The sequence below is a fragment of the Hordeum vulgare genome, chromosome 6H (genome assembly GCF_904849725.1).
Source record: "Hordeum vulgare subsp. vulgare chromosome 6H, MorexV3_pseudomolecules_assembly, whole genome shotgun sequence".
Taxonomy (NCBI): Eukaryota; Viridiplantae; Streptophyta; class Magnoliopsida; order Poales; family Poaceae; genus Hordeum; species Hordeum vulgare.
Window position 1 is genome coordinate 344577857 of NC_058523.1, and position 14216 is coordinate 344592072.

A 14216-nucleotide genomic window follows, 5' to 3' on the forward strand; every position below is an offset into this window, starting at 1 on the left:
TTTACACTCTGCAGAGGTAGTACGCTGGACCTACGAGATCCAGGAAACTTCAATGTCCTCCACGACTCGCGGTATATAACATACCCGAGGTAAGTACTCGATCAATGCCTTCCCCCTGACGATACTAGAGAAAGAGGTCCACTCGATTGGTACCCAGCCCACATGTTGTACGTTTTACGAGCATTGACTCTGGACAGTACCAACCATGCAGGGACGAACGGTGTGCCTCGAACTCATAAAAATGGCATAGTCGTCGTACCTGGCATGACCCCATCACGAGAGTGACCACACATCACTCCCGCCACTAGTAATGTGGCTCTTTGCTAGCATCGACTAGAGTAATTAACATAGCCCCGTCCCATAAGGGGTAACGTGGTCGTATTGGTAAGGTTGGGACGGTCGACACATCATAAATCTAATCCCATTTCCAAAACCATACTCACTCAAAATACCCGGTGCACCACTTCACCAAAAGTGGCCACCTAATTCCTCATCACCCTCGGGCATTAGTGGCACCCGACGGGGTTTTCATAAATCCTTGTTTAATACCAACAACATGTTCCTGCTTGTTTACTCTATCGTTACTTGTCAACATGATACTAGCATGATCCTCAAAAGGGGTAGGATCAAGCTCAATGCATGTGCTCCGGAGGATCCATCGGTAACATCACATCGAATGATTTACCGACACATATGATCATATGCAACGAAAATACTTGCTATTTTAATATGCAATATAACATATGCTTAGTCATGGTCAAAGGGCTGCTTGCCTTGGTCAGCTAGGTATCGGGGTCTTCGAGGTCTTCCGCTCCGATTCCCTCGTCACATGGATTTTCTATCGTCGATAAAACAATAAATAAGAAATAGCTCACACAAAAACAGATCACAAAGTCATTTAAAAAATGTTTTATATTACAGATAAATCTAAGTTGTCATTTTGAAAAATATTTGCCTCAATTTCTCTTGAAGGAACATTTTTAAAATTAACCAAACAGAAGCAAAACTATTCCAATTTAGTCCTTTTTATTATTGTAAAATAGAATAGTTGTAGAAAAATTCACCCAATCATATTATTAAATACTACATATTTTTAGAAGAATAACAGTGGAAAAATTATATTTTTACACTGGTTAAATATTTTTATAAAAATCTTAGAAATGAGGTTTTAAAAATAAAATAAAAACGGGCTAAGTTCTTGGCCTGGAACTGGGCTAGCCCATGGCCAGCCGACAGCCTGCCCAGGTGCGCGCGCCGTCAGGTTTGAACCTGACGTGTGGGGTCCTGCGGTCAGTGGCTGTGGACAGTGTGGGGGAGGAGGCTGGGCCACCGACAGGTGGGGCACACCTATCAGGGTCGTATCCTACCTCTGGCCAGAGAGGAGGAGGAGCACGCCGGCGAGGCTGCCGACTCTCTCAAGCCCCAACAAGGACTGGAATGGGTTTGCCATGACGTCGCCTACCTGCTGGTGGTCGGAACAATATCGGAGAGGCACGGGTTCACCGACGACGAGGAGGCCATGGCGGAGGAGTTTCGGGAGGTGGCTAGAGGCACAGAAATGCTCGAGCGAGTTGGGGGAAAGCTTCCTGGGGTTGAGCGGATCAGGTTGGTGGGTCGAGGGGCGCAGGAGCCGTCATGTAGCCGGAGGTCGATCTCGAGCACCGGGGCTCTGCTGGTTTGCTGGTGTGACTAGGGAGGTGCTAGTGGTCGTGGTGAAGCTATCTGAGGGATGCTGGAGCAAGGGGGAGGGCTATTTATAGGCCCGCGACGGTGAGCTAATTTGGGAGCCCCGGTGAGTCACCGTGGCATGCATGGGGGTGCAGGGAGGAGCTGGGAACAAAACCACGGTCTTAGGACATGGTTTTGGACTGCCAGAACCATCTGCTGCAGAGGGAGAGAGGGATGAGTCGAGCATCCGTGGCCGCGCAACCTTGGCCCGTTCTGGTGCGCGCGGGCACGCGTCGGACGAGCTCTAGCACGGGGAAGGAGGGGCCCTGAGGGTTGCTCGATGCATAGGGGTTGTCGGGGAAGAGGTTGGACACCTCGGGGGAGAGGCTGGAACTGGCCGGGAGCGTCGCCCCCACCTTGGTGGCTTCCCGTAGCGCACCCAAAGTGCAGTTTTGGCATGCCACGACATGCTGATGCGCTCTGAGGCACTTTCTACGTGCCTAGCATGTCCTGGCACTGGCTAGGAGTGTGGCTAGCCGTTTGGGTCTCGTGGAAGCTTCGGTTGGTCAAGGGAGACAAGAAATACTCGTGCTGTCAGCCTTGAACTGAAGCCTAAATTGGAATTTTTGGCCTTTCCACTTTGAACCAGTGAGGGGCCAGTTGACTGGGGTTAGATATGGATATTGGCTACCTAATCTATGAGTTTGGAGCAAAGGGATTGGGTTTAGCTATGGCTAAGGTGGCTTTTCCCTATCTGTCAGAAGGTGCTCGACAGTGGTTTCAGGGGGTTGCACCCCACCACTGGTGATGCAACTTAACAGGTTTGGGTTTGGTGCTAAAACATGGGTTTCACCAAGTTTGAGCTTCATAGGGCAAGTTTATCTTTGTAAACTTGAAAACACTTCAATTTGACCAGATCTGTCCCTTCCAAAGAGTGTGTGGGCAAACTAAGTCCCACAAATCCCATTTTTGGTGTGGAACCCTCATTTGAGGTATTAGGCACTCCTGCAAAGTTTCAGCATCATTGGATAAACTTTGCTATGTAGAGTTGCTCTAACTTCAATCTGGACAGAACGGGTTTTAGGGTTATTTGGGGTCCTTAATTACCTTTGATCAAGGTGAAACTTTATGTGGACATCAAATATGGCTTAGGGATACTATTGGAATTTTCTAGGATTTTATTGAGAATATTTCCTTTGGAAATATTTCAAAAGGTCAAAACAGACAGAAATGGTTTTCAGGGTTTTACTCAAATAATTATAATATAAATAGGGGTTTAAAATCTTATGTATGGAAAATATATGTCCTTGTGATCATCTCCAAATTTAATCAGATTTTTCTAAGGCAGAAAAGTATTTTACCAAGTAGGAATACCAATTCTAGCCTAAGAAATGGACATGCAATTTAATTAGGAAAATAATTATAAAAATAATTATTTTTGTGGTTTTGGAATATAAAGATAAGTTAAAATCAGATCACCAACTTTGAGTAGAAACAATTCTTGCCATCAAGGTCATGTAGTGCAACTCAAAGTAGGGTTTTACCTTGATCAGAAACAAGTAAAGATTTTTGGAAATAAATCAATATTGTGAAATAGGGTTTTTATCATCACATGATCAAACACACAAGCATACAATGACAATCATGGCACTCACAGCATTAGTTTTGAAAAAGTTTTAACAAGCTCAGATTTTCACAATACACAGAAGTGGTAGTAAAAAAACAGGGTGTGATAGACCTATCCCCCTTAGAAGAATCTCGTCCCCGAGATTCCTAAGCTAGGTGCTAAAAAGGACCGGAAACTCAGATCGGAGATAGTCTTCACGCTCCCATGTTTCTTCTGCTTTGGTGTGGTTGCTCCATTGAACCTTGAAATACTTAATGGTGCGGCTTCTGGTGCAACGCTCAGCTTCATCCAGAATGTGGATCGGCTTCTCGCGGTAGGTGAGATCGGGCTGAAGGTCAATGTCCTGATGGTCAATGTCCTTGTAAAGATCGGGACGATTTGGCGCTTGAAGACACTTCCGAAGTTGTGACACGTGGAAGACGTTGTGCACACCCGAAAGTTCCGGAGGTAGCTCCAACTGATAAGCAACTTCTCCACGCCTTGATGTGATCTTAGAAGGTCAAGTGAACCTTGGAGCGAGTTTCCCTTTAACGTGGAAACACTTGGTTCCCTTTAGAGGTGCGACACGAAGGTACACCAGGTCTCCGCGAATGAACTCCACATCCCTGCGGCAAGAATCCGCATAGCTCTTTTGCCGTGACTTGGCTGCCTTTAGATTCTCTCGGACCAGTTGCACCTTCTCTTCTGCTTTGTGCAAAACTTCCGGCCCGAAAATCAGTCCTTCTCCGGTTTCGGACTAGTTGAGCGGGGTGCGGCACTTTCGTCCATACAACACTTCGAACGGGGCCATCTGGAGACTGGACTGGTAGCTGTTGTTGTATGAAAACATAGAGAACAGCAGACGGTCTTCCCATTTGGCTCCATGCGCCAAGACGCATGCGTGGAGCATATCTTCGAGTATCTGATTCACTCTTTCCGTCTGTCCGCCCGTTTGCGGGTGGAAGGCAGTGCCGAAAGAGAGCTTGGTTCCGAGGGCTTCTTGGAACTTTTTCCAAAACCTTGAGGTGAACTACGTGCCTCGGTCAGATACAATCTCCTTGGGAACTCCATGGAGGCTTACAATACGCTCAATATAGAGACTAGCCAACTTGTTCCCATCATAAGTGGTGTTGACAGGAATGAAATGGGCCACTTTGGTCAAATGGTCGACAATAACCCATATAGAGTCATGGCCTCTGCTAGACCTTGTAAGCCGGTAACAAAGTCCATGCCTATCTTGTCCCACTTCCATTCTGGCACTTTGAGATGTTGTAGCAGTCCTGCAGGTCGCTGATGCTCAACCTTGACTTGTTGGCACACGTCGCACTTGGCAACATAAGACGCTATTTCCCTCTTCATGCCATGCCACCAGAATCTTTCTCGGAGGTCTTGATACATCTTGATACCACCGGGGTGAATAGAGTAGAGTGTATCATGTGCTTCCTGTAGGATCAAGTCCTTGAGTTCAGCCTTGTTGGGTACACATAATCGTTGCCCAAACCACACCACTCCTTGTTCATCCACCGAGATGTTGGGGAATGTCGCATGGGAAACAATTTTTTTGCCTACACACACGCAATTCCTATCATGGTGATGTTCATCTACGAGAGGAGATTCAGATCTACATACCCTTGTAGATCGCACAGCGGTAAGCGTTAAGAAACGCGGACGATGTAGTGGAACAGCTTGCATGATTCAAATCACCGTAGTCGTACACTCCATCCCACGATCTCATCATGATCCATCCCGCGAACTTCATCGCGATCCGTCCCGCGATCTCATCATGATCCTTCCCGATCTAGTGCTGAACGGACGACACCTCCGCGTTCAGCACATGTACAGCGCGACGATGATCTCAGCCTTCTTGATCCAGCAAGAGAGACGGAGAGGTAGATGAGTTCTCCGGCAGCGTGATGGCGCTCCGGAGGTTGGTGGTGATCTATCCCAGCAGGGCTTCGCCCGAGCTCCGCAAAAATACGATCTAGAGGAAAAACCGTGGAGGTATGTGGTCGGGCTGCCATGGCAAAGTTGTCTCAAATCAGCCCTAATACCTCAGTGTATATAGGAGGGAGGGGAGGGACCTTGCCTTGAGGCTCAAGGGAGCCTCAAGGGTTCGGCCGAAGGGGGACGAGGAGTCCCTCTCCAATTCGGTTTGGAGGGGGAGGAGTCCTCCTCCTTTGTCCCACCTCCTCTCCTTTTTTTCTCTTTTCTCCCTTGTTGGTTTTTCTTTTCTTCTTCCTGCGCAAGGGCCCTATTGGTCTTGCCCACCAGCCCACTAAGTGCTGGTGTGCCCCCACAAAACCTTTGGGCTTCTTCTCGGGTGGGTGGGCTCCTCCCGGTAGAACTCCAGAACCCATTCGTCATTCCCGCTACGATGCCGGTAATTCCCGAAAACCTTCTGGTAACGAAATGAGACAAACCTATATATCAGTTTTCGTTTCTGGACCATTCCGGAAAGCCTCGTGACATCCGTGATCCCATCCGGCACTCCGAACAACATTCGATAACCAACCATATAACTCAAATACGCATAAAACATCGTCGAACCGTGAGTGTGCAGACCCTGCGGATTCGAGAACTATGTAGACATGACCCGAGAGACTCCTCGGTCAATATCCAATAGCGGGACCTGGATGCCCATATTGGATCCTACATATTCCGAAGATCTTTATCGGTTGAACCTCAGTGCCAAGGATTCATATAATCCCGTATGTCATTCCCTTTGTCCTTCGGTATGTTACTTGCCCGAGATTCGATCGTCGGTATCCGCATACCTATTTCAATCTCGTTTACCGGCAAGTCTCTTTACTCATTCCGTAATACAAGATCCCGTGATTTACACTAAGTCACATTGCTTGCAAGGCTTGTGTGTGATGTTGTATTACCGAGTGGGCCCCGAGATACCTCTCCGTCACACGGAGTGACAAATCCTAGTCTTGATCCATACTAATTCAACGGACACCTTTGGAGATACCTGTAGAGTATCTTTATAGTCACCCAGTTGCGTTGTGACATTTGATACACACAAGGTATTCCTCCGGTGCCAGTGAGTTATATGATCTCATGGTCATAGGAATAAATACTTGACATGTAGAAAAACAGTAGCAACAAAAAGACACGATCAACATGCTACGTTCATTAGTTTGGGTCAAGTCCATCACATGATTCTCCTAATGATGTGATCCCATTATCAAGTGAAAGCACTTGCTAATGGTCAGGAAACCTTGACCATCTTTGATCAACGAGCTAGTCAACTCGAGGCTTACTAGGGACATTGTGTTGTCTATGTATCCACACATGTATTTGAGTTTCCAATCAATACAATTCTAGCATGGATAATAAACAATTATCATGAACAAGGAAATATAATAATAACTAATTTATTATTTCCTCTAGGGCATATTTCCAACAGTCTCCCACTTGCACTAGAGTCAATAATCTAGTTCACATCACCATGTGATTTCAACGAATCCAACACCCATGTAGTGCTGGGGTCTGATCGCGTCTTGCTCGTGAAAGAGGTTTTAGTCAACGGTTTTGAATTCTTCAGATCCGTGCGTGCTTTACAAATCTTTATATCATCTTATAGATGCTGCTACTATGTGCTATTCAGAAATAGTCCAAATATCTACTCTACCATACGAATCCGTTTCACTACTCATAGTTATTCGGATTAGTGTCAAACCTTGCATCAACGTAACCCTTTACGATGAACTCTTTAAACACCTCCATAATCGAGAAAAATTCCTTAGTCCACTAGTTACTAAGGATAACTTTGACCGCTGCTTAGTGATTCAATCCTGGATCACTGTCTGTACCTCTTTACAGACTTACAGCAAGGCACAGAACAGGTGTGGTACTCAACATGGCATACTTCAAAGTCTACGGCTAAGGCATAGAAGAAAATCTTCATCTATTCTCTTTATTTTGCCGTGGTCGGGTTTTGAGTCTCTACTCAAATTCACACCTTACAACACAGCCAAGAACTCCTTCTTTGTTGATCTATTTTGAACTCCTTCAAAAACATGTTAAGGCATTCATCTTGTTGAAATTTCCATTGAGCGTCTCGATCTATCTCCATAGATCTTGATGCTCAATGTTCAAGTAGCTCAATCTAGGCATTCCTTTGAAAACTCCTTTCAAACAACCTTTTTATGCTTCACAGAAATTCTATATTACTTTTGATCAACAATATGTCAACCACATATACTTATCAGAAATTCCATAGTGCTCCCACTCACTTCTTTGGAAATACAAGTTTCTCATAAACCTTGCACATACCCAAAATCTTTGATCAACTCATCAAAGCATATATTCCAACTCCGAGATGCTTGGACCAGTCCATAGAAGGATTGCTAGAGCGTGCATACTTGTTAGCATCCTTAGGATCGACAAAATCTTCTGGTTGTATCACATACAACCTTTCCGTCGAGGAAACAAATGTTTTGACATCCTATGTGCAATATTTCACAAATAATGCAGCAACTGCTAACATAGTTCCAACAGACCTTTAGCATCGCCATAAGTGAGAAAGTCTCATCATAGTCAACTCCTTGAACTTGTCAGAAAACACCTTTGCGATAAGTCGAGCTTTTCTTAATGGTGACGATTCACCATCATCATCTGTCTTCCTTATAAAGATCCATCTTTACTTAATAGTCCTATGACCATCAAGTAGTTCTTCCAAAGAATACACTTCGTTCTCATGCATGGTTTTTCTCTCAGATTTCATGGCCTCCAGCCATTTGTCAGAATCCGGGGCCACCATTTCTTCTCCATAGCTCGTAGGTTCATTGTTGTTCAACAACATGACCTCCAAGACAGGGTCACCGTACCACTCTGCAGCAGTACGCGACCTTGTCGACCTACGAGGTTTGTAGTAACTTGATCCAAAGCTCAATGATCACGATCATTAGTTTTCTACTTCAATTGGTCTAGGCGCCACAAGAACAACTTCCTGCGCCCTGCTACACTCTGGTCGAAGTGAAGGTTCAATAACCTCATCAAGTTCCACCACCCTCCCACTCAATTCTTTCGAGAGAAACCATTCCTCAAGAAAGGATCCGTTTCTAGAAACAAACATTTTGCTTCCGGATCTGAGATAGGTGATGTATCCAACTGTTTAGGATATCCTATGAAGACGCATTTATCCGCTTTGGGTTCGAGCTTATTAGACTGAAACCTTTTCACATAAGCGTCGCAGCCCCAAACTTTCAAGAAACGACAACATAGGTTTCTCCAAACCATAGTCTATAGTGTGTCATCTCAACGGAAATACGTGGTGCCCTATTCAAAGTGAATGCGGTTGTCTCTAATGCATAACCCATAAATGATAGAGGTAATTCGATAAGAGACATCATAGTATGCACCATATCAAATAGGTCACGGCTATGACACCATCACACCATGGTGCTCTTGGTGGCATGAATTGCAAAACAACTTCCACATTGTCTTAACTGTGTACCAAAACTCGCAACTCAGATATTCATCTCTATGATCATATCGTAGACAGTTTATCCTCTTGTTACGACGAACTTCACTCTGAAACAGAATTGAACTTTTTCAATATTTAAGACTTGTGATTCATTAAGTAAATACTCCTGTATCTACTCAAATCGTCATTGAAGTAAGAACATAATGATATCCACTGCGTGCCTCAGCACCCATTGGACTGCATACATCAAAATGTATTAATTCCAACAAGTTACTATCTTGTTTCATCTCAATGAAAACAAGGCCTTGCTCATGTGGTATGATTTGCATGTCACAAGTGATTCAAAATCAAGTGAGTATAAAGATCCATCAGCATGGAGCCTCTTCATGCAATTTATACCAACATGACTCAAGCGGCAGTGCCACAAGCAAGTTATACTATCATCATTACCTTGTATCTTTTGGCACCAATATCATGAACATGTGCAACACTACGATTGAGATTCAATAAACCATTGAAGGTGATTACTCAAGCAAATAGAGTAACCATTATTCTCTTTAAATGAATAATCGTATTGCAATAAACAAGATCCAATCATGTTCATGCTTAACGCAAGCACCAAATAACAATTATTTAGGTTTAACACCAATCCCGATGGTAGAGGGAGCGTGCGATGTTTGATCATATCAACCTTGGAAACACTTCCAACACGTATTGTCACCTCGCCTTTAGCTAGTCTCCTTATATTCCATAGCTTTCATTTCGTGTTACTAATCACTTAGCAACCGAAGCGGTATCCAATACCCTCGCGTACTAGGAGTACTAGTAAAGTACACATCAATATCATGTATATCAAATATACTTCTTTCGACTTTGCCAGCCTTCTTATCTACCAAGCATTATTGACATGCAACTATTCCGGACTTGATGCCTCCACGGCAACGGACCCAGAAAAGAGCTGCTCCCAGTTGCTCGACAATTAGCAATTGTCTTGCAATGGCCCACCAGCGCATGGGATCACGGCAGTTTTCGAGGGTAGAGTATTCAACCCAAATTTGTTGGTTCGCACGATGGGAAGTAAAGGAATATCCTCAAGTATTGGCAGCTGAATGTGTCAGATTCAACCACACCTGAAGGATTAGTGTCTGCAAGCAAAGTATTAGTAGCAAAGTAGTATGATAGCAAAGTATTAGTAGCAAAGTAGTATGATAACAACGGCAGACTATTCCTAACTGTTGTATCAATGGCGCCAGTAGTTGCCCGTGGACGGGAAATATTCTTTCCCGGTAACGGTGCCAGAAAAAGTATTATAGCAGGTAGGAGCAGTGTAACGAGTAATAGCAGTGGCATGGAACGGCAGTAGTGACAACAGTAGCAAGTAGCGACAGCAAGTAACAGTAGTAGCAACACTAGTGGAAGCAGTAGCAGGACAAAGCAAGTAAGAGTAGCAGCAAGTGACAGTAGCAGCAACAATAGTAATAGCAGAAGAGCAAAGAAAGTAACAGTGGTAGTGGGACAAACTCGTAGGCCATGGATCAGTGATTCGTTGGATGACATTCATCACGCAACAGTTATAACACAGAGAGATATGTGGCTAGCTCCCGTTCGTCAATGTGATGTAGGCATGCATTCCGTGTGTAGTCATACATGCTTAGGGAAAAGAACTTGCATGACATCTATTGTCCATCCCTCCCATGGCAGCGGGGTCCAAATGGATACTACGGGATATTAAGGTTCTCCTTTTAATAAAGAACCGGACCAACGCATTAGCACTTGGTGAACACATGAACTCCTCAAACTATGGTCATCACCGGGAGTGGTTCCGGTTATTGTCACTCCGGGGTTGCCGGATCATAACACATAGTAGGTAACTACAACTTGCAAGATCGGATCTAAAACACACATATATTGGTGACAACATAATAATTTGAGATCTGAAATCATGGCACTCAGGCCCTAGTGACAAGCATTAAGCATGGCAAAGTAGTAGCAACATCAATCTCAGAACATAGTGGATACTAGGGATCAATCCCCTTCAAAACTAACTCGATTACATGATAGATCTCATCATACTCATCACCGCCCAGCGAGCCTACGAATAGATTACTCACGAACGATGAAGAGCTTCATGGAATTGGAGAGGGAAGAAGGTTGATGATGACGATGGCGACGATCTCCTTGATCCGGAGCCCAAAACGGACTCCAGATCTGCCCTCCAGGTGAAGAACAGGATGAGGCGGCGCCTCTGGATCAAAAACGCGATGAAATCTTCTCTCTTAATTTTTTCCGGGATGAAAGGGAATAAATAGCGCTGGAGTTGGGGGCGGCAGAGCCACGTGGGGCCCACAAGCCTAGTCGCCGCGGCCAGGGGAGAGGCCGCAGCGTCAGGGCTTGTGGCCCACTGGCCCGTCCCCTCTGGTGGATCTTTGCGCAGGTATTTTTCATATTTTCCAGAAATATTCTCCGTAAACTTTCAGGACGTTCCGAGAACTTTCATTTCTGCACAAAAACAACACCATGGCAATTCTACTGAAAACAACGTCAGTCCGGGTTAGTTCCATTCAAATCATGCAAATTAGAGTCCAAAACAAGGGCAAAAGAGTTTGGAAAAGTAGATACGATGGAGACGTATCAAGCATCTAGGGTAGCTCCACCGCAGTGACCGTTCCCCTCATAACAAAAGCATTTAGTCTCGGGTTTGAGTTTAATCTTGGGTCTCTTCATTAGTGCAGCAACTGTTTTGCCGTTTCATGAAGTATCTCTTCTAGCCCTTGCCTTTCTTGGAACTTAGTGGTTTTACTAACCATCAACTATTGATGCTCCTTCTTGATTTCTACTTTCGTAGTGTCAAACATCACAAATCGCTCAAGGATCATTGTATCTATCCTTGATATGTTTATAGTTCATCACGAAGCCCTCACAACTTGGTGGCAGTGACTTTGGAGAACCATCACTATCTCATCTAGAAGATTAACTCCCACTTGATTCAAGCGATTGTCGTACTCAGACAATCTGAGAACACACTCAATGATTGAGCTTTTCTCCTTTACTTCGTGGACAAAGAATCTTGTCGGAGGTCTCATACCTCTTAACAAGGGCACAAGCATGAAATCACAATTTCATATCTTTTGAACATCTCTTATGTTCCGTGACGTTTCAAAACGTCTTCGGGGCCTTGCTTCTAAGCCATTAAGTATTTTGCACTGAACTATCGCGTAGTCATCAGAAACGTGTATGTCGGATGTTCACAACATCCACAGACGATGCTCGAGGTGCAGCACACCGAGTGGTGCATTAAGGACATAAGCCTTCTGTGTAACAACGAGGACAATTCTCAGTTTACGGACTAAGACTGCAAAGTTTCTACTATCAACTTTCAACTAAATTTTCGCTAGGAACATATAAAAGCAGTAGAGCTATAGCGCAAGCTACATCGTAATTCGCAAAGACCATTAGACTATGTTCATGATAATTAGTTCAATTAATCATATTACTTAAGAACTCCCACTCAAAAAGTACATCTCTCTAGTCATTTGAGTGGTACATGATCCAAATCCACTATCTCAAGTCCGATCATCACGTGAGTCGAGAATAGTTTCAGTGGTAAGCATCTCTATGCTAATCATATCAACTATATGATTCGTGCTCGACCTTTCGGTCTCATGTGTTCCGAGGCCATGTCTGCACATGCTAGGCTCATCAAGCTTAACCCGAATGTTCCACGTGTGCAACTGTTTTGCACCCGTTGTATGTGAACGTTGAGTCTATCACACCCGATCATCACGTGGTGTCTCAAAACGACGAACTGTCGCAACGCTGCAAAGTCGGGGAGAACACAATTTCGTCTTGAAATTTTAGTGAGAGATCACCTCATAATGCTACCGATGTTCTAAGCAAGATAAGGTGCATAAATGATTAACATCACATGCAATTCATAAGTGACATGACCTGGCCATCATCAAGTGCTCCTTGATCTCCATCACCAAAGCACCGATATGATTTTCTTGTCACCGGCGCCACACCATGATCCCCATCATCATGATCTCCATCATCGTGCCGCCATCGAGGTTGTCGTGTATGCTATGCTATTACTACTAAAGCTACGTCCTAGAAATATAGTAAACGCATCTGCAAACACAAACATTAGTTTAAAGACAACCCTATGGCTCCTGCCGGTTGCCGTAGCATCGACGTGCAAGTCGATATTAACTATTACAACATGATCATCTCATACATCCAATATATCACATCACATCGTTGGCCATATCACATCACAAGCATACCCTGCAAAAACAAGTTAGACGTCCTCTAATTGTTGTTGCATGTTTTACGTGGTTGCCATGGCTATCTAGTAGGATCGCATCTTACTCATGCAAACACCACAACGGAGATATATGAATTGCTATTTAACCTCTCCCCAAGGACCTCCTCGGTCAAATCCGATTCAAGTAAATTGGAGAAACCGACACTCGCCAGTCATCTTTGAGCAACGGGGTTTCTCGTAGCGATGAAACCAGTCTCTCGTAAGCGTACGAGTAATGTCGGTCTGAGCCGCTTCGATCCAACAATACCGCGGAATCAAGAAAAGACTAATAAGGGAAGCAAATCGCACATCACCGCCCATGAAACTTTTGTGTTCTACTGGAGATAATATCTACGCATGAACCTAGCTCATGGTACCACTGTTGGGGAATGTAGCATGGGAAATAAAATTTATTCCTACGCACACGCAATTCCTATCATGGTGATGTTCATCTACGAGAGGAGATTCAGATCTACATACCCTTGTAGATCACACAGCGTTAAGCGTTAAGAAACGCGGACGATGTAGTGGAACAGACCATAGTCGTACACTCCACCCCACGATCTCATCATGATCCGTCCCGCGAACTTCATCGCGATCCGACCCGCGATCTCATCATGATCCTTCCCGATCTAGTGCCGAACGGACGACACCTCCGCGTTCAGCACACGTACAGCGCGACGATGATCTCCGCCTTCTTGATCCACCAAGAGAGACAGAGAGGTAGATGAGTTCTCCGGCAGCGTGACGGTGCTCTGGAGGTTGGTGGTGATCTATCCCAGCAGGGCTCCGCCCGAGCTCCGCAGAAATACGATCTAGAGGAAAAACCGTGGAGGTATGTGGTCGGGCTGCCATGGCAAAGTCGTCTCAAATCAGACCTAATACCTGAGTATATATAGGACGGAGGGGAGGGACCTCGCCTTGAGGCTCAAGGGAGCCTCAAGGGTTAGGCCAAAGGGGGAGGAGGAGTCCCTCTCTAATTCGGTTTGGAGGGGGAGGAGTCCTCCTCCTTTGTCCCACCTCCTCTTCTTTTTTTTCCTTTTCTCCCTTGTTGGTTTTTCTTTTCTTCTTCCTGCGCAAGGGCCCTCTTGGTCTTGCGCAACAGCCCACTAAGGGATGGTGTGCCCCCACAAAACCTTTGGGCTTCTTCCCGGGTGGGTGGGCCCCTCCCGGTAGAACTCCGGAACCCATTTGTCATTCCCGGT

General features: G+C 45.0%; 1 protein-coding gene across 1 annotated transcript in view; it reads left to right on the top strand.

Moving 5' to 3' along the window:
* Positions 1-1519: 1519 nt before the first annotated feature.
* The window catches only part of LOC123405474 (phenylacetaldehyde reductase-like), a 56008-nt gene continuing 43311 nt past the window's right edge, over positions 1520-14216 (top strand). The window contains exon 1 of the mRNA XM_045099144.1: positions 1520-1605. Within this exon, the coding sequence (XP_044955079.1) occupies positions 1520-1605 (86 nt within the window). The remainder of the gene's footprint in view (positions 1606-14216) is intronic.